The sequence below is a fragment of the Tympanuchus pallidicinctus genome, unplaced genomic scaffold, assembly GCF_026119805.1.
Source record: "Tympanuchus pallidicinctus isolate F22 unplaced genomic scaffold, pur_lepc_1.0 scaffold1, whole genome shotgun sequence".
Lineage (NCBI taxonomy): Eukaryota > Metazoa > Chordata > Aves > Galliformes > Phasianidae > Tympanuchus > Tympanuchus pallidicinctus.
In genome coordinates, this window is record NW_026294618.1 from 93,805,581 (window position 1) to 93,829,614 (window position 24,034).

General features: G+C 43.5%; 1 protein-coding gene across 1 annotated transcript in view; it reads left to right on the top strand.

The window, feature by feature from the left end:
* The window catches only part of ACSS1 (acyl-CoA synthetase short chain family member 1), a 35,556-nt gene that overhangs the window by 3,975 nt on the left and 7,547 nt on the right, over nucleotides 1-24,034 (top strand). The window contains exons 3-10 of the mRNA XM_052676126.1: nucleotides 10,640-10,839; nucleotides 12,220-12,395; nucleotides 15,466-15,618; nucleotides 17,349-17,496; nucleotides 17,787-17,924; nucleotides 18,473-18,565; nucleotides 22,358-22,470; nucleotides 23,334-23,460. Of these exons, the coding sequence (XP_052532086.1) occupies nucleotides 10,640-10,839; nucleotides 12,220-12,395; nucleotides 15,466-15,618; nucleotides 17,349-17,496; nucleotides 17,787-17,924; nucleotides 18,473-18,565; nucleotides 22,358-22,470; nucleotides 23,334-23,460 (1,148 nt within the window). The remainder of the gene's footprint in view (nucleotides 1-10,639; nucleotides 10,840-12,219; nucleotides 12,396-15,465; nucleotides 15,619-17,348; nucleotides 17,497-17,786; nucleotides 17,925-18,472; nucleotides 18,566-22,357; nucleotides 22,471-23,333; nucleotides 23,461-24,034) is intronic.

Below are 24,034 nucleotides of genomic sequence, written 5' to 3' on the forward strand. Positions count from 1 at the left end.
AAGATGCATATTAGTGAAAGTTACTGAAAAATTCAGATTCAGATCTGACATCATCTTCTGTTTGTTCTGTTAACCAGATATAGATTCCCCGTCTCTGAGTGGGAGCTTTTAGAACAGAAAGACTGGTTCTTCTATTCCTTGGCTTTTGTCTCATTTTCATGTTTTATTTTTGCTCAGTAGAGAAGTTTTGTAAGCAGCTTTCAGTTTCAGAACAACAGCAAGTGTGTTGATGCAAAGAATGTCTTGTGTTGCTGGAGGGGATTTAAAGTTCTCTGTATTCCTCTTCCACATCCCCACTGCAGTTTAGAGTAATCTTGAGGCTGCTGTGAGTGGTATCGACTTGTAATTGCTGCTGTAGTTTGTAAAGTTTGCTGGAAAATGTCAGACTTCAAGCATATTTCTCTTCTCCCCCTACTGTGTGACCTGAATTAGGGGAAATACCTGCCTGCAAAAATGCCTTTTTCATCATCTGGCTCTACAGTCAGATGTTTTCTAGACTTGTGTGTTGCTCAGTGCCTATTTCAGGCAGCTAGATGTTTGATCTGCTGGATCAGAAAGCAGAAGCAACATACAAAGTCCCAGCATCTGATTCCTCTACGAGATACTCTGCAGTGTGTCAATAGTTGGGATTTGTGGAGCTTTTCAACTATAAATAGCTCCCGTTGTCTGTTTTCCCTTCATAATTTATCCAGAAAACATAATGCATTAGAGTGAAGAAGTTGGTCAGCAGAGAGAAACAGGTGTGCAAATAACTTACATTAATGCATCATACGACATGTTATAATCAACTGGGTAGCTTTCCTAAACATTTGAGTTTTGTTTTTGGCATTCTGGTTGTATGAAGTGAGATGGAATCTGGCGTTTCTCCTGGAGTGTGGGGTGGTGTATGTAATTGTACAGCTGTCTTCATGTCTCGTGTGCAAACAGGAATATACTGGGTAGGACTTGGGTGTGTTGTGTTGTGATTAACTTGGAAAAGTGGCCCATCAGATAGTAGAGCCTCATTCAAGGCAATTCCATTCTTAGGCTGTGCTGCTCCTTGAAATGTGCCGAGCTGCTCTAGATCTTCAAATGGTCTTTTCAGGATCTCCAGATGAATGAGGAACATTTTCTGAACAGCAACAGAACCATTTTTCTCTTGGCTCATGGCATTCAAAAAAATGAATTTGAAGGAAAGCATATTTTCAGCCTGTGGATTTGTGACTGCAGTGGCTTAAAGACAAGCATCCCACTTTTTGCAGTAACATTTTGATTTCAGTAGAAGTTTTTTGAAGGAAAGCATGTCAGAAAATGAGTTGCCACTGTGATGTCAATTCAGTAACCCTGAGTGAGCCTTCTGCGGCAAAGTGAGCTCTATACCTTAGCCCCAGCATAAAAAGGAAACTAAAGGAATGCTAGATATCAGTAGTTCCCAAGTGCTCACATCTGTAGCAGAGAAATTATAGCCCTTTTGTTAGGATTTGGATGCACTATTAATGGGAGAACAGCCCTGAAGTCATGCATGGGGAAGGTAAAGACTTTAATTCGGCCTGTCTTATACACTGGCTTTGGGGAAGGTCTCAGAATCTCAGGAAGGAGGTGCCCAGGACTAAGTGTTGCAAAGTACAAGGCTCTAGTTTGTTGTCACCTGCTTTGCAAAGCTCGTTTTTATGAGCTTCTCCTCCTTATAGATACACCTGGAGAGGCCTGAGGAAAAGTGCAGCTCCTTGCATGGATGCTCTTCCTTCTCTGTGGATCTTGCAGGGGCAAAAAAACAACTGAGTGTTGGCCCTGTTCCCAGCACAGGCAGTGAAGAAAGCAAGCTGTTGTTCAGGAAAATGGCATGAACAGGCTTCCTCCTCTGCAGTTAAGGGAAAGGCCTACATGAGCCAGGCTTTCTACATGCATTGGTGAGAAATGCAGCTAGGCTTCAGGGTGCTGTCCTAGCTCACTCATTATAAGAAGGAATAAAGCTGTGTTGTCCCTGTACATCCCCACTAACTGCCTTACACTCAATGAGCAAAGAGCTCAAAGACTTGCGGCTGTGCTGTGAGTCACCGTACATCTTTATGCATGGTTGTTGGTAAGGTGGGTTGTGTTTATGGAACTGAGTTTAAGGGCTCTTTGCTACAACTGGAATTCAAACATATCCTTATTGGCAAAGATACACAAAGCCTTGGGTAAAACATTGTAGTTTTATTGAAATGGTGATTGTGATTAATCCATATCTTCTGTTTAAAGCCTCTGCTATAAAACTGAATGACTCCTTTGGAGTGCCCTTCTGACTCCCTGTCATTTGCCAAACGTATACCAGAGTGGCCCCAGAGGGCAAGCCTAACCTGCTGGAGGGCTCCTGGCTCCCAGAGCAGCCTCAACACCTCTCTCCGGCAGCAAGGAGTCTCAGCTAGCAGATTTCACCAACCACCGCCAGTGCTTGACGCATCCCAGATGCTGGAGATGTGATTAAGTGGAATGAGAGTAGCAAGCTGCTTAGGTCACTGGCTCACACCATTATTGTAAATCATCTTTTTCCACTGGTGAGTTTTGCCCTGTCACTCTGGCTGTTGCAACTCATCTTTTTTTTTCCTCTCTGGGTTTCATTTTCTACCCAGTTGGAATCCATATAAGTTTCAGGTTCTGAATGGGAAGGTGGCAGATGTTTTTTACAGCTTCATGCCAACAGGGCACGTGTTTCTCCTGAGGGTGGTGGCTGCAGTCAGCAAACTGGAGACAAATCATGCCCTTTTTTATCAAGTGGTCTGGCTAACTAACCATAAATGTATTGGTAGGACGCTGCAAAGTAACACTTAACCCACAGCATTGTGCTGCTGTGAGCAGAGAGCTGAACTGATTGGTGAAGGGTCCAACCTAGCTGGGAGTGTTTTGTCCTGCTCTGGGGATGTTATCAGCGCCCAGGAGCTTTGAAACCTTGCAGAGAAGTTCCTGAAGGCACTGCTGAGACTGCGTTTTAAAGTGCACTATATTATCAAGTGAATTGTTAAAGCAGGCAGAGTTCACTGCTGGAGCTGCTAGGTCATAGCCCCTGCAAGCTAAGAGCTGGCAATGTTAAAAGACAGCAGCTGAAGCTATTCCAGGCCTCTCCCTCTCTGACGTGTTTTTATCTCTCCTATCTTTCTTATTTGCCACACATTGTAGCCACCTGTGAGCAAGTGTTCCCCAGCAGTACAAAATCCTAAATTATAAGCCGAAAGAGAGAACTAATGAGGTAAATATCCTGCTAATTTGTTAAATACCTATATCATCAGATCATAAATTATTAAGCTGTTCAAGGCAGTGCAGTGAGTTATGGAGGAACTGTACTGGTGTGCAGAGAGAGATTTGCAGAGTTGGAGTGAGGGCACAGTTGTCTGAGCAAGATTTGGCATTATGAGAATGGATATTTCCAAAGGCAGCTATGGAAAGACGAGGGCAGCACTATGCATTAGCCAGTCTGTTCCCACAAAGAGTTGCAGGCTGGGTCTCAACAGAAGGGTTCTTATTTACAAAAGAGTTCACTCTGGTGCCAAAAATGTTGTAGGCGGAGGAAATGTTTGAAAAAGAATCATAGAATGGTTTGTGTTGGAAGGGACCTTTAAGACCACCTCACTCCAACTCCTGCTATAGGCAGGGACACCTCCCTCTGACCAGGCTGCTCACAGCCCCATCCAGCCTGGCCTTGAATGCATCCAGGGAGGAGCATCCACAGCCTCTGGGCAACCTGTGCCAGGGTCTTACCACCCTCACAGTAAAGGATTTCTTCCTAGTATCTAGTTTAAACCTACCTTCTTCCAGTTTAAAATCATTTCCCTTCATGTTCTCACTACCTGCCCTTATGAAAAGTCCTTCCCAGGCTTTCCTGTAGGCCCCTTCAGGTATTGGAAGGCCGCTATAAGGTATCCCTGCAGCCTTCCTTCTCCAGACAGAAGAGCCCCAGCTCTCTCAGCCTGTCCTCATAGGGGAGGTGCTCCAGCCTTTTGATCATCTTCCTGTCTCCTCTGGACCCACTCCAACAACTGCACGTCTTTCTTGTGTTGGGGCCCCAGAACTGGACACAGTACTCCAGGTGGGGTCTCACAAGAGCAGAGCAGAGAGGCAGAATCACCTCCCTTGACCTACCAGTCACACTTCCTTTGATGCATCCCAGGATATGGTTGGCACTGTGGGCTGCTAGTGCACATTGGCAACTCATGTTCAAATATAGAATGTGAAGTAGGGAGAGGAAAGCCAAAGCTGAGGTGCCAGAAATGAGGGTCTCAGGTACTTTTCAACATGCGAGAAGGAGGAATGATTGAATGCCTTCATTAGCTACATTCCAGCTATGCCTTTAATAGGCGCCGATGTGGGGGTCCCTGAATCAGAGATGAAGTGGTTGAAACTGTATTAGAGGTTACAGTGAGGATGGTGGTTGGAAGGCATGTGGGTATTACCAGGCAATGTAGTGTGGGAGGTGTTTCTCATTGGCAGCAAACTGTTTCGTTTCTTCCCAGTATTTCTTCAGCTTTCCAGGTTGAGCTTTCAGGTGAACTTTTGGTGGAAAAATAAATATGTGTTTTTCACTGTTTACCAAAAAGTGAGGAATATGGAGCATTAAACCGAGGTGCTGTTCACAGAAATTGAGTGAGCAGTGAGTACATTTGTGTATTATCAAATGTCAGCATCTTTGGCACCATGATCATGAGGTATAGAGGCAGCTTTGAACTCAGCTGTCCCAAAGTAATTCGTACAGAGCAATAACAAGGAGGTGAGATGAGACTGTTGGGATGAGAGGTGACCAGATCTCCTTTTAAAACTAAAAGCTGAATCTATTTGGTGCATTTGACCTTAGTTTACTTCAAACTATAGTTCCATGTAATAAATTGGTGACTCAAGAAGTACTCAACCCAGCCTTGGGACTGAGAAGCCAGAGAACGTGGCTTGTGCTAGATCTATTAACTATTAACTTAAAAAGGCATTGTCAAAGCCCATATACAGCGTTGGCTATATTAAGAAGATATCTCAAATTATAGAATCACTGAATGGTTTGTGTTGGAACAGACTTTCAAGCCCACCCATTCCCAATCCCCAGCCATGGGCAGGGCTGCTCCCAACCAGCTCAGTTTGCCCAGGGCCCCATCCAACCTGGCCTTGAATGCCTCCCGGGATGGGGCACCACAGTTTCTCTGGACAACCTGTTCTAGTGTCCTACTGCCCTCTGAACAAGCATCTAATATCCTAAACCATCTCACCTAATCTAACCTAAATGTCCTAGCATCTAACCTAAATCTTCCCTCTTTTAGTTTAAAGCCATTGCCCCCTTGTTCTATCGACCATGTAAGAAGTCAGTCTCCCTCCTGTTTATAAGCTCCCTGTAAGTACTGGAATGCCACATTGAGGACTCCTCAGAGCCTTCTCTTCTCCAGGGTAATCCAGCAGGGAGGCTGCTTTCCAAAGAAGCTCTTGATGCAATATTTTGGACATAAAAAGAACTAGCTTTCTTTGTTTGGAAAGCCACGGGGCTGTTTTGCTGTACTGAAAGATACTATCAGGTTTCTTGGAAAAATGTTTCTACCAGGCAGGCATCTCTAAAATGTGCCAGAGGACTGCCATGTGTCTGTAGTGAAGGGTTTCTACTGGAGTCTTTGTTCCAGACATTGAGCAATGGGCTTTGGAAATACAGGCACTACTGCATATGGGGAGGGATGTGTGAGAAATGTAGTGTAGCATTCTCCAAGCAGGGATATCATGAAGATCAGAGAGGAGTGCTGCATCTGTTAGGTGAAGCAGAGCTTCTGGCCTGAGCAGTGATCTGCTGGTGATGCTGGAGGGCCAGTCTTGCGATCACTGTGCTGAGAAGAGATGATGTGACAGCTGAGGAGCAAAATGTGTTGAGTCTCCTGAAGAGAACAGTGTAAACACTGAAAATCTTGTCTGTGGACGTAAGGTATCCTTATACACAGAGAGCCGAGAATTTGTTCTTAGAATAATTGAAACAGTAAGTCTGATTGTATTAGCCCAGATTTAATTACTTCAGAGAAAGATAAGAGATGCTATGTGTTACCCTGAAACCACTTTTGCTCAGCTCCAGGTCTGTGTTTCTGCTGCTGATCATTGAGTTTGTTCCCAGCACTTCCAGCCTGCGCTCTGGCTTTTGCCACCCCATGCTTATCACATCAAATGTGCCCACTTCTCAAGGTCTTATACCATACCAGCCCTCTATTTCTCTGTATTAGTGTCATAAAACCATAAAAAGATAAAGAAACATAAATAAGTCATAGTTGCTTGGTAAAATAGAAGAATTGCTCTCAGCTAATTCATGTGAAGCAAGGCTGCCAGAGCAAACCTGGCAAGCTTAATTCCTGAGGTCTTGCAAACTGTGGGTCAGGAGGAGAGCACCTCTGCAGCGGCATGATCATTGCTGAGGGAGTTCTGTGCAACCCAGCCTCTTCCTGCTCTCACATCCTGCTGGCACATGCTCTGCAGAACTCTTGTGCATGTGCTTACAGCCAGCATTGCATCTTTTGCACCTTGAGCATGTGTGTCACTGAGTTAAGACAGAATTTCCCTCTGTTTTTGACTCATCTCTGTAGAGGCAAAGTAAAACCAGAGTCATTACAGATCTGTTTTACAGTTTACTGTTTTACTGTTGCTTCCCAGTTTTGTATGTCATGTCTGGCTGCATTTTTGCGACATTCATATTCAGCAGCTGTTTACCTTTACACCTGCACTACAAGAAATAGGTTAAATTTGTCCACATTTTTAGGTGAAAAATGCATTTTCCTTTTCTGAGAGCAAGTTCAGAATGCCCTCCATTTGTCATTATTTTCACCTTCCCTGCTCATGTTCATTAATGCATCTTCCATCTCCTGACCTGTTGTCCGTGCTTTGTCTTAAAAGCTCCCTTTCTTGTTACATGTCCTGTGTAAGCAGCTGCCTCAGCTCCTGGCTCCAACTGGTTGCTGATTCCCCTCTCTTAGCTCACACTGATGCTTTATCAACCATAGTGCCTGTATATGGAGAGTCCAGTATATGTAAATCTGCTGCCCTTGCTCTTTATGATCAGCTCATGCAGAGGAGCAGTAGACATTGTGCATTAACTGACTTTACAGTTTCTCGGCTTTCTCTGCTCAGAGAGGCTGAGTACTTCCTTCTGTTGCAGCACATTTCCTTCTTCCAGCTGTTTGCTCTTTTCAGCCGCTCCCTACTGCACCTAGGCCTGTTCAGGCAGCTGGCCCTCTGTGGGGCCCTCTGTTTGCCCAGCTTCTTGGTCAGCTTCCTGCGTCTCTCCTGTCTGCTCTGTGCAGAGAACTGAAATTCTTCTGAGAGCACTGCTTGGGATGTTGCTGTGCTTGCTTACCTCACACTTTGAAGAAGTAGCACACTCTGTTCCGAGCTTTCTGACTACCTCTGTCCATGCCACTGTCCTGCCACTGGTGGCAAAGGCTGAGCCTCTTTAGAGTAGAAGCTTTCACTCTAGGACTGTGTTTGCTCTATCCTTCATTCATACCACATAAGATCATAGAATTGTTTGGGTTGGAAGGCATCTTCATCTTTGTCATCTAGTCCAACTCCTCTGCAGTGAACAGGGGCGTGTAGCAGAAGCTAAGCAAGGATACCCTGTTTTGCACTGCACCATAGTCTCCAAGGGGACAGTTTCTAGCTCTGTTCAGCAGCTGGTGTGTGTTTTGGTTACATGTCCCGTGCTTCCAACAGGGCCATAAAGTTTGAGTGGGAAGCCACTCCTTTCTTGTGTGCGGGCTGGCCATTCTGGATGGCATTGCCACTGCTTTTCTGCCAAAGGTGGGGCAGTGCTGGATGTCAGAATTGCTCTTGGCCTTGTATGTAATGGAGTAATGTCAGTGCCAACTTGGGTAGCAGCAGCATGTGAAGAGGATAAAGGCAAAGGTTTTTTCCTGCTCAGTTCAGTTCTCTGGAAAAAGATGGGTGTCTTCCACCCAATTCTGCAGGGCACTGTCCATGCAGGGTGCTTGTTCCATCTTGAAATTTGCCTAGGATGAGTGCTGGAAAAGTGTAACCTGCTCACATTTAGTAATTGCCTGCCCTTGTAGAGGAAAAAGTGCATGAAGCAATGAGGAATTCCAGGATAGGATTCTTGGCACAGCATTTCTGCTAACTCCCATTGTTGAGCTGGAGGTAAAGTCAGGATTGCTGCTGTAGGAGCCAGAAGACACAACTGATGTTCTGGGATTTGCTTCTGTGATGGAGGTCTTGGCTTTGCTGTCTCTCTGCCTTTGTGCCCAATTCCTTCATGTGTTGCACTTCCAGAGGAGCAAAGAAAATCATGACCTTCCTTTGTACCTTTCAGAGCAGAAAGGATGACGCAAAACAGATAGATGTGGGGATAAGCACTTGACCTTTATTGTCTATCAGCATGTTCATACACTTTCATTACCCAAATGTTACATTTGGGTTAATAATTAAAAAATAAAAAGAGTTTCTGCTGTCGTGATCACCAGGCCCTGAATGAGCAAGTGAACCCAGAGCTCTTTGGTGTTTCTGTTCATGAGAAAGAGGCTGCAGCTCTGAAAGCACTTCTCCATGTTCCGTTACAGATAAGTGCTTTTTATTTTGCTTTCTCACAATTTCCTGTCTGGGGCTTATTGACTTCCTGCTCCCTGCAGCGGAAGTAGATCGGTTCATGAACTTAGTAAAAGAAAGTAGAATAAATGCAGCTTAGCAGGCTGCGTCCTTAGGTAGTTAGTAGGGCTGTGCATGGTCGTGAAGCACTTGGAAAGAGATACTAAATGTGGTACTTCAGAGTTACGTTGATCTCTAGTTGTAAAAGATGAGGATGAAACTCAGGGTAAAGCCACTCCATATCACTTTTCTGTAGGGTTACAGTCTCTCTGTTGTGGCAGCTGTTGCTAACTGCCAGAGATCAGGTACTGCGAGCTGTGAACCCTAACACTGAGCATGCCTGCCACCTCTCTGAGATACTGTGCTTCAGGAGGGATCTATTTATGGAATGCTACAAGAATAGTCTTAAAATAAATAACACAAAGTGCTGTGGCTGAGATTCAAGGCTCATTTTCCTCATCCTCTGAAGTACAATTGTGGGTAGTATCTCTTCAGCTATCAGTGTATCTGTCTTTGTACTTCATTTATGGCTGTGCTGCTTCATTGCCCCTGCAATGCAAATGCAAAAAACTACTTTTATCCTTAAGTAGTCTCAGCCTTTGTTTTTGTTAATGACACTTCCAAGGTTGATCTCTTGGACTGTGCCCATTTCCTACATGCATTGATTTTAAAAAGGAAACAATTTTTGACTGACCAGAACAATAGTTTATTTTATTTCCAGCTTAGCCACCAGCTGAAAACTGTTTGTTTGCTTGCTTGTTTTTCACAGCTATGACCAGTTCTGGAGGATAAGGATACATTGGGAGGTTTATGCTTTGCTGTTTACTTGGGTATGATGACCCCCAAATACATTTACTCGCTACAGTTTTTACAGTCCCTAGTGGAAAAGCTTGCAGACTCCCAAGCATCTGCAGGTGACAGGCTGTAGACAGTTGTGCTCAGGAGTAGAAGCTCTTTCTCTCCTCTGAGCCTTATTGCTCAGTGAATTCCTAGACCCAGAAGACAGCTTTTCCTGGTATGCTTTGGGATTCTTCTTCTTGGAGCTGGTAGCTGGCACCAGGCAGTGCTCCTCACCTAGCACTGCACCTTGCTCCTCCCTGGCTTCTGGGGGTACTGCTGTTAACACACGCAGAGCTGTTCAGTTCATGACAGTGGCTGCAGGTAAGCCTGCAATTGTGTTGTCCTCCATGCAGACATCAGATGAAATGCACAAGCAATTTCTTGTCCACAAACTGCGTTTTTGTTGCACAGAGGAATGTCTCTGCTGTTAAGTTAGTGGGCCGCAGTGGCAAGCACTGAATTGAGCCTTTGTTCCTGTTCTCAGTGTTCTGAGTTCCTTTTTGTGAGAAGCCACCGTGGTTTTACTCTTGAGAGGGCAGTATCCAAGCTCTGCTAGGCAGTTCCGCTTGGTGGTATGATGGGGTGAGACAGCAAACTGAAGAATTCAAATCACTGACAATACTGCTCTGACGAGTCTTGTGAAATCTACCACATTAAGGCTTATCTCAGGACTTAATTTCACTTTTCTTTTTCTTCCTTAGGTGTGTAAAAGCATTGTTTACCCTTGTGGTTTAAAAGCTATGTGCTATGAAGCAATTTCTGTGAGTTCCTTCACATAAAGTAAACAGTGCTGGGAATCTTTTGACAACATTTTCCATTTTGTCTTGCATTTATGTCAGCAGTGCAGTACAAAAATGGTTTTAGGGTGCATCCAAAGGAGGGCTGCAAGGATGGAGAAAGGTCTGTAGACAAGGTGTGTGATGAGCGCAGAAGCCTCTGGGGTTGCTCAGCCTTGAGCAGAGGAGCTGAGGGAGGCCTCATGGCGGCTGCAGCAAAGGTTCTGCCCAGAGGGCGGTGGGCACGGCACCACTGCTGGAGTTCCACTGTCTTCTTTCCCCAAGGACTGGAAAAATCTGGCTCCAACCAGACCGCAGGCTACTTCAAGGTGCAGAGGTTGGCATGCCTGGTAGCGCAGAGGTGAAATATCCAGAGGCACAACACCTCTCTTAGCTCAAGTTCATCCTTTTTTTGTCTGCCTGTATAAAACAGGTTGTGCAGTCGTGACAACATTGCTTCTGTGCTGCAGGGAACTTCTGGACCTGACCTGCCGTCTTGCCAACACCCTGAAGAAATATGGGATACAGAAAGGAGACAAGGTTGCCATCTATATGTCCGCGTCTCCCCTGTCTGTGGCAGCCATGCTGGCTTGTGCCAGGATTGGTGCTGTTCACACCGTGGTCTTCGCAGGATTCAGTGCAGAGTCCTTAGCTGGAAGGATCATGGACTGTAAGTAGCTGCAGACCAAGGGGAACAAACCCCTTTGGTGCTGACACCCTCCAAAGCGTACTTTTGTCCAAATTTCATGTTTTCTTGGCAGAAAAGAACAGGTTCTTTCTTAGCTGGCTGGATAGTTTGTTTTCCTTTGCAAAGTACTGTGAAGAGCCTTTTCCTTAGTGGCAATGTCATTTGGCTTTACTTTATAATATAATACTTTATAAATTGCTTAACATTCAGTCTGCTCTGGGTTACTTCCAGACAACGGTGAACCTGGTGGCAAAACCAGAGCTTAGGAATGTGCCCTGATTTGTTCTTTTGAAGCGTAGTTGAAGTGCTTCTCTGATCCCTGTGCAGAGTGCTTGCTCTGCAGTCCAGATTGTGATACTGTGATTTATGTACAGCAAAGAAATGTTGGCAGTCTGCTCCCACTCCTCTAGACGTTATACTGACGCAAAGAGCTGTTCTGAACCCAAAGCAGTTGTAGTGTGATTAAAAGGAATGCTGAAAATACAGCAGAAGAACAAAATTGCAAGTGGTTCATGTTCTAGCAGTTACATTAGCTTATTTATGACTAAACAGCCATTTTCATGGTTTTTTTATTGTTTGTTTGTTTTTTTAATTTATAGCAAATCTACTCAGAGTAAGCATGTTTTGATTATCCCTCACTTTTGGCCACCTATATGGAGACAGTAGACTAAAGAACCACTTTTCTGTACCTTTCTATGGAGCTCTGTAATTAATGTAGTGTGACAGAGTTTGAAGCAGTCTGTCCGGGTGCTGCTGTGTGCTGTGTCTTCTAAGAGGTTTCCCAACAAGATACAGGTGGGTTTCAGAAAGCTGCAGGAGGATAACGCCTTTGAGAAGGTGCTGAGTATAGTGCTGTTCAATTTGGAACAGACAGTTATATGCAACCCTAAAGAGAAGATGGCAAAGGGATAAGGGACATGGCTGCTCACTAAGGCCCACTGGAGTTGTTGGAAGCTTTGCACTGGTTTTAGCCTACAGAAGCTGTGAGCGTTTTTAATGTATGTAACTGGGAAGGATGTTGACTCTTGACAAGTAGAAACTGATGCATTTAAGTTAGACTGAATGATACTTAGCCAAGTGTTTGGAAGGACTTTCTCATACTCATAGCAGACATTGGAGGCCTTGCTTTGGGGTGGAGAGGATGGGCTAAATAAGCTCTGGAGATTCCTGCTACACCTACTCTATGTGTGCCAGGTTTTAATGTGCTTTTATCAGTCACTGGTTTTGATTCATGTAAATTCTGAGTACATATTGAATACATCATCCCCCAAACTAATGATATCTGATTAATGAAAATTAATCTGTTCACCATGTACAGACTGGAAAACAGGTGATGTGTCTGCTGTTTCTCTCTCTTTTTAGCTGAATGCAAAGCAGTTATCACCTACAATCAGGGAGTCAGGGGAGGCAGAATCATAGAGCTGAAGATGACGGTGGATGAAGCTGTAAAGAACTGCCCAAGTGTCAAGCATGTCTTTGTGGCACAGAGGACAGATAACAAAACCCAGATGGGTGACCTTGACGTTCCTCTTGAAGAAGTATGTGGATGCTGGTAAACTTTACCCATTTCCCTGCTGTTTCTTCATGTGATGTTTACTCTCCTGCCTTTATGCTGCCTCTGGAGCAGGTTTTGAGTGTGTGTTGCTCTTCCTGTGCATCTTATTGGCCTAATGGTACAGTATGTTATAGTGACAGCATCTGTATATCCCAGTACCTACCTGTATGCTTGCCCACTGGCACTCTGGTTAACTCCTCTTGGGTCTGGGTGTTGACTAGATCATCTTTTTCTCCATTTGTGCCTTTTGGATCTGAGTTCTGCAGACATAAAGGAGATGTCCCTTATAGCGTCTAGATCCTCATCCTTGAATAGCATGAAGATTATTCATCCTAAAATTACAGTCTACAGGGACTGTGAGTTGAAGCAGAACCATTTCAGCATTTTTTAAAATCGTGCTTTAATTTAATTTAATTTAATTTAATTTAATTTAAGGAATGAGTGCTTCCTGAGGGCTGGAGTGTGCTGATACCACTGCTGCTATTGTTATTTTGTGTTTTGTGAGCTCTCATATGTGCTTTCAGACTGTTGAAAGACAGTGCAGAAATAATCAAGTTCCTGGGAGCACTTAATACAGCCAATGGAGAGTGTTAGGATTACCCCATGATGGAGAGGCAGTCATGGCTTGTGTATATTTACAGCCTGTGCTGTAGAAGAAAGAAAGAAGAAGACAGTGGTCATTTTAATGTGTTCAGCTGCCACACATGAGATTGCACAACCTAATGCAGATACAGTTTTATCAATTCGCCAGCAGCTGTAACCAAAAAGCACTCATCAGTAATACCTGGAAACCACCCTTCTGAGCCAAGATAATTGCTCGGAGGTTGCTGTGCTGGTGAGAGGAGATAGGAGCAACTATTAGGGTAAGTTAAAAAGATAGGGCAGGTTTTATTCAGAAATTGTCTTACTCTTTACTCAACAAAGCACATTTGAATGTTTTTCCTCAGTCTGCAAACAGCCTGAAGTGATTTTGTGACTTAAGAACTGATCTCAGATTATTGTCAGTTGTAGGATTAACTCTGAAACATAGCAAGAATGCAGCTGTTAATTAATGCTGTTAACTATCATCACTGATTGTTACAGCAGTCTTGCGAGCCGTTGTGCTTATCTTCCCACATCATAGATACTTTCTATTCAGTCCTATCTCACTTCCCTGCTCACCAGCAGAATCCCAGTTGTCCCTCTGTATTGCAATTTCATGTTCTCTCAAACCTCTTAGAAAGAGTGAGACTTGAGTGATGGGGATGGAGAGGATTGTAAGATGGGAGAAAACAGGGATGCCATGCTAACAGACTCTGATTTAATTGATTCATGTTATCCACTGGCTTAAGTGAACTACAGCTACTATGCAATAGCTTACTGCACAATTTAAGTTCATGTTTTAATGGAGCTTATGCAAACACCACCGTAGTTTCAGAAATTGGCAAGTCAGCCTAAGTTTAGTGCTGACTGTGAATACCTGGGAAGTACTGAAAGTCAGCAGATAAGAATTATGTCTGACCTTATCAGTTCTCATTTTATTTAGCTCTACTTGTCAGACACTTGTAAACATTTGGACCCAGATTGGTAGTGTTCACTTGTAAGTAGTTTGTTTGCAGTATGTACTTAAAAAAAGATAGTGCCTAAAAAGCCCTTCAAAGAGCAACAATAATCCTTATAGGGGTCATCATTCAGCTAAGACAGCATAGAGCCTGAGAGAAGCAAGCCAGCTCTGCCTTTTTATAGCTACTTGTTGAGCATCTGCAGTGCACAGTCATTACCACAAGTTTGTGAACAGCAGGAAAAATGGTCAACCTCCTCATGAAAAATTTACAATTTGGGCAAACTGTTCTGTAGACAAATCATGTTTTTCAGAGTGCATTTGTGTGGTTCACTCTGCTCTGGAAGAAAAGCCTTCTCTGGTGCATTTTATACATGAAAGCTTTCTTATGATGGGATTATACTTTCAATTCACAGCTTGATTCTAGCATCATTGATGAAATACGTAAGTGCTGTTATTAGTTAAGGACTCCTTGTCTCTTCAGATGGAGAGAGTGAATATAAAGCTCAGAAGCAGCACTGAGCAAACATCCAGAAGGCATTCACATATCCTGTCTAAACTTTTCACTGTCTGTTTTGGTGTGAAGATATTTCCCAGAGTTCTGCTTGGTTCTTTTCACAGTACAGTTCTGTGCCAGACCTTAGCAACTTATGTTCTGGTCCTGATATGCTTTCATGCAGTGTCTAAATGCTGATGAGAAGCAACATCTTTTGTAAGTTCTTTGAATGGGGCTTGAGCATTCTGGCTGCTTACTGTTGAGCTCTGTTTTGGACGTTGGCCATCCACAAGCTGCATTTACCACAAGCCTCTCTTTCAAAGCACAGTATTTCCCCTTCCCCTTCTTCCGTTGGACTGAGCACACCAGCTCATCCAAAAATTTGCTGTGAACTGGTAGAACACCACGACCTTTTCTCTAGTGTTTCTGACACTAGGGTGAAGAGAGGAACTAGGTTCTTAGCCACCTGACCAGTGGTCTATAAAGAAAACAACAGCAGGAGGGTAAAACACTGTCCTTCTCATGAGTAGCAGTAATTTGAATTTCGGGATCAAATTAACAGGACTGCCAGCCTCTCCTGTGGCTGAGGAAGAGAAGTGAGCACGCAACTTAACTGCAGTTTTAAAGGGATAAGTTCCTCAACAGTATCCAGCCTTGCTGCAGCTGCTGTGTGGCTCATAGTTACAGTCAAGCTTAGCTTTTTTTTCTACCAGCAAATTACAAAGTCTTGGAATGCAAGCTATTACCTACCTTTTTTTTTTCCTTCTTTTCTGCAATGTTGTGTTATCTGGCCAGTTCCTCATGACTTCTGAGCCTGGCAGAGGTATAGGTGGAGAGGCGGGGTGCTATATGTGCACAGGAGCCTTTCCACAAGGTAAGCAACTATAACCTATGATATGAGGGGAAAGCAGCAGAGGTGGTTCTTATCTCTAGACGCTACTGACGTGCTTACGGATGGAGTATGAATTGGTTTCCTATAACCAAAGCTTTTCTCTCATCACCACCTTTTCTTCTTAGGAGATGGCCAAGGCGGCTTCTGTATGCACTCCAGAAAGCATGGACAGTGAAGACATGCTTTTCATGCTGTATACCTCAGGCAGCACAGGGAAACCCAAAGGAATCGTTCACACCCAGGCTGGATATCTGCTGTATGCTGCTCTCACGCATAAGGTAACTCACAGGAATCCTCTAGAGGAGGTTCACTTACCTTCTGATGATATTAATGATAGGGACTTTGAGTGGTAGGGATCACTGTGTTCTGTGTGTGCCACCTAATTGACTTATGGAGTGTAACCAAATTGGAATGTTCTGAGAATGTGTAAGTTACATTTTGGGATTTGTTGCTGGGGAACATAATACTGTGAGAACTAGAGCCTGCACTGTATTAATGTCTTAAGCCCATACTTAGAGACATTAAAGTGATGCAGTTGAGGAGATTCAGGTAGATACTTCATTGGCATTGGTAATGTGACTACTGCTGTAACATTTTATAGTGGAGTATTGGCCTTTTCCAGAAGAGAGGCTCTGGATTCTTAAAAACCTCTTGCATAGCATATATAGTCTGAAGATCAAAAATTGCATTCATGTCCTATGGTTAAGCCTTGGCACTGATTTTTATTGTAATCTAAGCTAAATATTTTAACAGTTGAAAGCAAAATCATGAAAAGTATCTTTCTCATGAAAAAAAAACCAACCCAAAAAGGAACTGCTTCATGCAGCTTGTGATCTGAGCTCTACGTATGAAAAGTCAACAATAAAATGGAGATGGGATTTGTGTGAAAGTTCTCCATCTGACTTCAGTGATATCACCCTATTTGTAATCACATACAATTCTTTCAAAGCTTTTCTTTCTTTCATCTGATTTTTAGAAAGATTTGAAAGATTTGAATGTAAAGATCTAAAAATCTAAAGATTTTAGGAAGATTCGAATGTAAAAGTTCTCTGCAATCAGAGTATTTGCAATGTCAGCTTTTCTGAGTGACTGTAATTGCCAAAGCATCTATTTCTACATTAGTCCAGAAGGTAGATCCTGCACACTGGTGCAGGGAAGCATTGTATGCAGCTGCAGCCTTCTTAGAGCTGCTTTGGAGCCTGATGGAGAAAAGTACTTGCAAAGTTAAGGTGAGAATTAGCTCTCCTAAGTAGAGAGATCAGATAATCTGTGCAACATGTGTGCAAAAAGCACAGTGACAGTCATGCTGCATGTTTGTGGGTTTTGTTGTGTGGTTTATTTTTTGAGTTTCTGGTCCTCTTTCTTTGATTTAAACTGTAAAACTGACTCTGCTTTATGAGTCAGGACCTCTTCACTATGTGGTAGAGGAATTGGATTTATAGAGAGAAGCATTTTCTGAAGGCAAAACAAAATAACACGTTCTCCTAGGTTTTTATTTGAAGTAGGCGAGCAGGGAGAAGGAAGCATCTGGAAAGCAGTGCACTGATAAAGGTGCTGAGCAGCTAAGAGCGTTTCTCAGGAAATGTTTCATGTATGTGTATCAGTTTCTCCAGCTCTCTTATGGAAAAATGTTCATATTCATGAGGGGTCTAAACTTCTGAGGCCTGCAGTCTCCCTGCTGTTTAGGATCTGCTCTCCCATGTGAGCTGTCTGCAGTGAGCAACTGCAGGTATCCAGAGCTCTGGGCTTTGGTTGTAGGTTTCTATTTGGAAACAGTCACATTCCTTATTCCCTGTGTGTTGGAAACAATCAGGAGGCTGAAGCCCTGGTCCCTCTGGCTTGTTTCCTCACATTGGGCCGGCCTTGTGCTGCTGTGTCTGTATGAGTGGCACGACTCACCCTGCTAGCTCTCTTGCTCCTTCTTGTGTGCATCCCATCCAGCACCTTACTCTTCAGCTCTATGTACCTGCCGACAGGAAATCAGTTGGCCCTACATTTATCTTTGCAGTATGTGTTTGACTACCAGCAAGGCGATGTCTTCGGCTGTGTGGCTGACATTGGCTGGATCACAGGACACAGCTATGTTGTGTATGGACCACTTTGCAATGGAGGCACCACGGTGCTGTTTGAAAGCACACCAGTGTACCCTGACCCAGGTAAGGAAGTGACGGGCAAACAGTTGGCTAGATGTGGCAGTGTGACAAGACAAAAGGAGGTTAGAAACTTGTCAGGTGTAACCTGTCTGCTCAGGGGAGGTAAAAGCTCAATTTCTTTGAAACAGATATGTATAAAGTTCAGGAACATGCAATGTTGAAAAAAATATATGAAATCTTGCCATTGTTTTTGCTCTGTGCTCACAGTATTCTCAGCCTCAGCTTTGACTGTTAAGCTTCATGTTGAGCTGTTGTGGTGGAATGTCAGTGTTGATATGTTTGTGATCTTGCAGGCCGTTACTGGGAAATGGTACAGAGGCTGAAAATAAATCAGTTTTATGGAGCACCTACAGCTATACGCTTGTTGCTGAATTATGGAGACAAGTGGGTGAAGAAATACGACAGATCATCCCTGAAGACCCTGGGATCAGGTAGGGAGCATAAAATTTTCCTGTGATGAAGATAGAGGGTTCTAGCTGATGAAAGTGAAGATACTAGAAGAATATGGTTATGAATAGCTGATAAAGCCATCTGGCTTTTCAGTTATTGTCTCAGCAGAAAGGGAAACAAACTGAATTTGGAGACACTGACCCTACATGATTGTCCCTTTCCTAGGTCATGTTGCAGGTTCGAATTCTTTGTATTGTATTCTTTGCAGAAAAGGTTTATCCACTGGTAAATTAACTTTACTGGCTTAGGTGACCCAAGAAATATTTTACTGCTTTTAGGATTTTAGGAGTTCTTATACATGAGTTGCTTTGATTAATTACTTTCTGTGATACTTACTGCTTGCCTTCTGGTCTTTTTGGAAAAAGTCCTTTGTTACGTAAGTGCATTGCTGTCCTTTGCACCTCTCAGCAAAAAAGTTTTGAGCATTCTGCTTAATTGTGTGATCTCCATATTGTGCACCAAAAGGCAGAATGAACAGTCAACAACTCCTTGAGTCTTAAGACTACTTCCATTCTTATTTTTGATCTAGTGGGAGAGCCTATTAACAACGAGGCTTGGCAGTGGTTCTACCATGTGGTGGGAGAAGGGCGCTGTACCCTCGTGGACACTTGGTGGCAAACAGGTAAAAGGCTTCCTCAGGGGGTGTGCACGGTTGTCATGGCTGATATGAGGCCAACAATGGAAGGTCTTGTTGCTGGTGTTCAGCAGTGAAAGAACAAGTGGAAATGGCTTTAAACCAACAGGAGGGGAAATTTAGGTGAGATGTTAGGAAGAAATTCTTTCCTCTGGGAGTAGTGAGGCACTGGCATAGCTCCCCAGAGAACCTGTACTGCCCCATCCCTGGAGGTGTTCAAGGCCAGTTTGAATGGGGCCCTGGGCAGCCTGAGCTGGTGGGTGGGGGTGGCAGTCAGCCCACAAAAGGGGGTTGGAACTGGGTGGCCTTCCAACCTAAGCCGTTCTATGATTCTGTGATTCTGTATGTGTGGAGGAGAATTTGTACGTTTCTGTTCAACCCACGGAGCCTTATATAAGGAAAGCAACCTCCTGATGTTTTGGTCAGAGTTGGAAAGCCACTGGGCAGTTTCAGCACAAAATTCAGGGCAGCAGCATCTAAAAGCAATAGCAATGTGTTGCACTTTTTTCCACTCTAAATGTTCTTTGATATTTTGAAAGCTGAAAAATCTCAATTGGTTCTAGAAACAGAAAGCAGAGATTGAATTTTGGTGCAGTGCTTGGAGTCGGCAGCTTGAATTTGAAACCTGAGTTCAGTTGTTTATGTGGTCTTAACATGAGAGGATATCATGAAAGAACATTCATAGCAGCATGTAGCCACAAACTGCACTCAGGTGTGTTTCATATTCTTGCCTCAAGAAGGACAGAGGAAGATGGAAAACTAAGCTGTGTAGACAGAGGCATATATTGCTTTTGCTGATTGGAACGAAATCAGGGGAGGAAGGCTTTCTGGCTGAGTGGCAGGGGGACAACAACTGTTGTCTGATTTGGATCAGTCCCTCCCAGGAGAGAGGTAGCATGCTGCAGTCCTTTGGCATTCTGATACTTTAAAAAACAAGGGTACTACAGTTTTGGCAACATGCTTGGCCTAATTGTGTACATCAGTGCAGGAGCTGTCATTTATGGACTATTCACCATCTCTTGCCTGCTGGACAGAATGGGCTGTCACGTTGGAGCAGGAAAATTGCTCCATCTGTTTCCTGCCTCCTGCTTTTCATGGTGAGCAGCTTGTAGGACTGCACAGTGCAGCCCCCAGCTCTTTGTTCATTTTGGTGTCAGACAGTCCTCTGTTCTGGTCACCAACATTCAACAGCTGCTAAGTGCATTTTGAATGCTCTTTCCCCTAACATTGACAAAAATATGTCCTCAAGTTGCAAGCCTCACAGCTTGCTGTGGAGCCATGCACTTAAAGGACACAGCACAGCTGTGAGCTTCCTGCCTCTGCTGAAGAAAAGCCCTTCCTACTCTTAAATTTCTAGCTGCTGTTGAGCAGATTATCCACTCCCTTTCTAAGCAAACTGCTCATGATTTCACTCTTATTTCTGCTACCAACTTCTCTATTTAGGATAACTATCACCCATCTCAGTGGGTGAGTTTGCTTCTGGCGCACAATCAATTTCCATTTAATCTGGATCAGACTCCTTGTTTTCGGATTTGAAATAGAACAGCAGCAATGTTATCTACTCTGTACTTTCTTAATACCTTAAATCGTTTGGGTTCTTACCTTCTTAGCAGGAAAAAGTCTGATGGATTAGGTGCTACACGCTTTCCTCCTCCCTGCTCTGATGTAAAACACTGGTGAAAAGCAGTTGGTGGCTGTACAGTGGTGGGGATGAGAAAAAACGTTATTTTTGATGATGAAGACAAAAACAATATTTTTGGTTATAGCTTGTCTTCAGTTACTGATGCATGCAGTATGGTAGGTCGGTTCTCCCTTATACAGGGTTAGATCTTGTAAGAAGATGTATTTTTTGTGGGTTTTTAGAGCAAGAACTCTCAGGGGAGAGGTCAAAGAACATTTACTGGACAATCTGTAAGTGCAAAATGCTTGATTCTGAATTTGAACTAAATGTAGTTTTGCATGCAGTTACCAGCTCCTGGAAGCATAATATAATGATAAATATTCATTAAATTGATTTTGCTAGAAAGTAGAATCAGTCTTTCTCCACAGTTGATGCTTCCATTAAAGAGGAGGCCAAATTAATCATGGATGCACTGTATACACAATTATAAATGCAAAGGGAATATGGAAAGAGATCACAGAAACAGTTTGATGGATGCTGGTTGTGATCCTGCAGTGTCACCTCTCACAAACGATTTCATTAGAGCTCAGTAATTGCACAGCTCTGTGCACTGTCCTCTATGGTACGCTGCTCTCCAAAGCAACAACACGTTGCCAGTTAGTAAAGCCTGGTGGGTGTAGAGATCAGCAAATGATGATTTAAGAATCCACTTGAAAGTCTTTGGATGAGTGAATAAGTGAAACAGCAATTACAGGAAGCAATTTTAGTAGTGTTACGCACAGATGAGAGAGACGGAACATTTCTGTGGCTTTTAGTGTTAAAATATTAGGAATTGCTGGGCTGTGATTGACAGTAATGGAATCAAATCTGTGTTTCAGTTCCAGGTATACTTATTCACAGTGCAGAGGAAACACTTGGTAGTTCCATTTTTGTTTTTCAGTTTAAAAAATACCCACAAAATACAGCTGTTGTATGCAGCTGTGAACAAAAGCTGTTTTTGAGAGACATCTGTAAGTAGGTTCTGGAAGCTTTGGTTGTTCGTTTCTTACACTGCCAGTTTAAGACAGGTCTTTCCCATACAAATAAATTTTGAAGCATCCCTGCTACCATTCATTTCTGAAGCATGCATTTCCTCCAAGGCACTTTCTTGTACCCACATCAGGGTAACTGATGGATGCAAATTCAGGGACAGATTCAGCCTTTCCAAACCTTGATTTCAGTTTCCACAACCTCAGCAAAGCTGGTGGAGCTCAGCACTCTCTAAGTGGCAGAACATAGCTTAGTTTCTACAGCTATATTTATTAAAGTTTAATGTTCCTATGTTTTTTGTCTCTCATTTGTGTTTTTGAGTTACTTTCATATCTTATTAAGGTTGGAATCTGATTTAATGTTCATCCCAGCAGGCATGAAAAAAGAATGATTAGAAAGTTCAATTTTGAATAGAAGATGATCTCAAATTGCCTGTAAGGGATGTGTTATTCTCATTCTCTGTAATAACAGCAATTCAGACTCCTGAAGTGCTTTTCCTACTAACCTTAGACAGCTGTAAAAACGGCACAGGGAGATAAATCCCCTTTCTCTGTAAAATCACTACTAGGGTAGGAAATGGGGCTGATGGGTATTGTCCCTGCTGCCAAGCAGCCCCATTCATGTGAAAAAAAATCTTGGAAGGCTGTATGTATGCATTAGAGCTCCTTGTATTCATTGCTAGCTGGTAGCTAGAGGAATTGGCTTATCCATGAGCTGATTTAGTGCCAGGCTTTTGGGCAGAGAGCACATGGGCTGAATCAAGACACCTTCTCGTGCCTGGTTTGCTGTGGATATATCCATAGAAGGGTGCTGGATGCATGCAGTACCTTGACACTGCAGGGTCTGCAGGCCTTTGGTGCAAAGCCAGTGCTGCAGCCCCTGCAGTACTCCCTGAGAAAAGCTAGGTGGGACGTTAGTGGTCCTGATGCTCAGTGCCATGGAGAACTGCTCTTTCCTGAGAAGGCTGCATGGTCCCACTCTGTGCCATGCTACTTGATGTTGAATAGTTCCTTCCGAGTGGCTTTTACTTGGAGATGGCTTCTGTATTCTCTTTAACAGAGAAGAGCTAGCATTTGCTTTCATCCAGCATTGGATGAATCTCAAATATTTTATTTTTCATTATTTTCCAGAAACTGGTGGCATCTGCATTGCCCCACGGCCTTCAGAGGAGAAAGCTGATATCATTCCAGCTATGGCTATGAGACCCTTCTTTGGGATTTTCCCTGTTCTGATGGATGAAAATGTGAGTTGAGGCTGTGACAGGTGCCAAGAAGAGAAGCTACTGTGTTTTTCTGCCTTAATCACCTTTCCAATGGGAGAGGAACAGGATCTGGGAGGATGTATATTCCTCCATTAAAACAGTAGAATAAAAGAGCAATTTATATATCTGGGCATATCTCAGATATCCATACAGATTTCCAGCCGGGCATTGCAAGCTATCTCTAGAGAGATTAAAAGCTACTTCTTCCATTTCTGAGAGCAGTCAGAAGTCATACATGTCTTGGAAAACAGGGAGATAAGCAGCTGGCACAGTGCATACAACAACCAGTGACTTAGCAAGACTGGCAAAGCAAGAAATGAAGTCTTTCAGGGAAAATGCAAGGCATGAGGCCCTGCAGCAGTGCGTGTCAGTAAGAGATTGATGCTGATCTCTGAAGCTTTGCTGAGCAATCCCCACCAGCACTCAAGTGCCCAGTAAAGCATGTAATCTCCTCATATACAGTTTAATAAAGGAACGTGGCGATTAATGTAAGTGAAAGGGAAAGGTAGCAGTCCAGGCACCTCCCTCCTAGCCTCACCCCAGGCATCCTCTGGCTGCCTAGCATGCTTTTGTTGTCATCTTTTCCAGCCTTGCCCTCTGCAGAATCACAGGATTCACTGTTCTTTGAGACTTAAAATTGTTTTATCTGCAGTGCTGAAGGCCTTGAGGAGTAAGGAATGCCCAGCACAGATGGTGTGTTCACTAGAGGATTCATCTTCTCCCCATGTGGCCAGCCATTGCCAGTCTGCACTGAGCAACAGGGTGATTCTTACTATATTAGTGAGTCAGAGGCACTTATTCTTATTTTGCTCTTCTGATCATCCTTTTTGTGCTTGAACCTGCAGGGAAAGATTTTAGAGGGCAATGACGTGTCTGGTGCACTCTGCATCACGGAGCCGTGGCCTGGCTTGGCAAGAACAATCTACAGAGATCACCAGCGATTTGTTGATACGTATTTCAAGGCCTATCCAGGTAAGGAGAGTGCCAAGGGAGTGTGGTTTCCACTGCATTATAAGAATGCTCAATATTTTCAGCAGTGCTTTGTGATATTTCTATTCAAGCTAGATCTTGGGGGTTGCTGGAATTTGGTGTGTTGCATGTTGTAAGCATGCAGTAATGGTTCTAGCTGTCACATAGAAATGCATTTATTTATAAAAATGTAGTGCCTAGAATAAAAATCCAAGGACACTTTCTCTGGGGCCATTTTTGTCTCGTTTGGAAATAACCATTTAGGATGAGAAAGTAACCTCCTGCATCACTGAATCTTGCCTGGGCTGTCACATGCTGTGTTACACCTGCCCCTTTTTAAGCATGGTCACGTTGTACCTGGCAAGTAATTGCAAGTGGCAGAGAAAACATTTTATGGGAAATTGGACAACACCACTGTCTTCAGTCAAGGGAAAGGTCATGGGGAGTCACAAGGTAGAGAAAAATTGGAAAGATGGCCCGGAAAGTTGTGCAAAATTGTGTGGAAAATAAGAATGGGAAATAGATGAAGTTGAATGAGCCCCTATTCTCTTATCTATTCTCTTATTATTCATTTCTA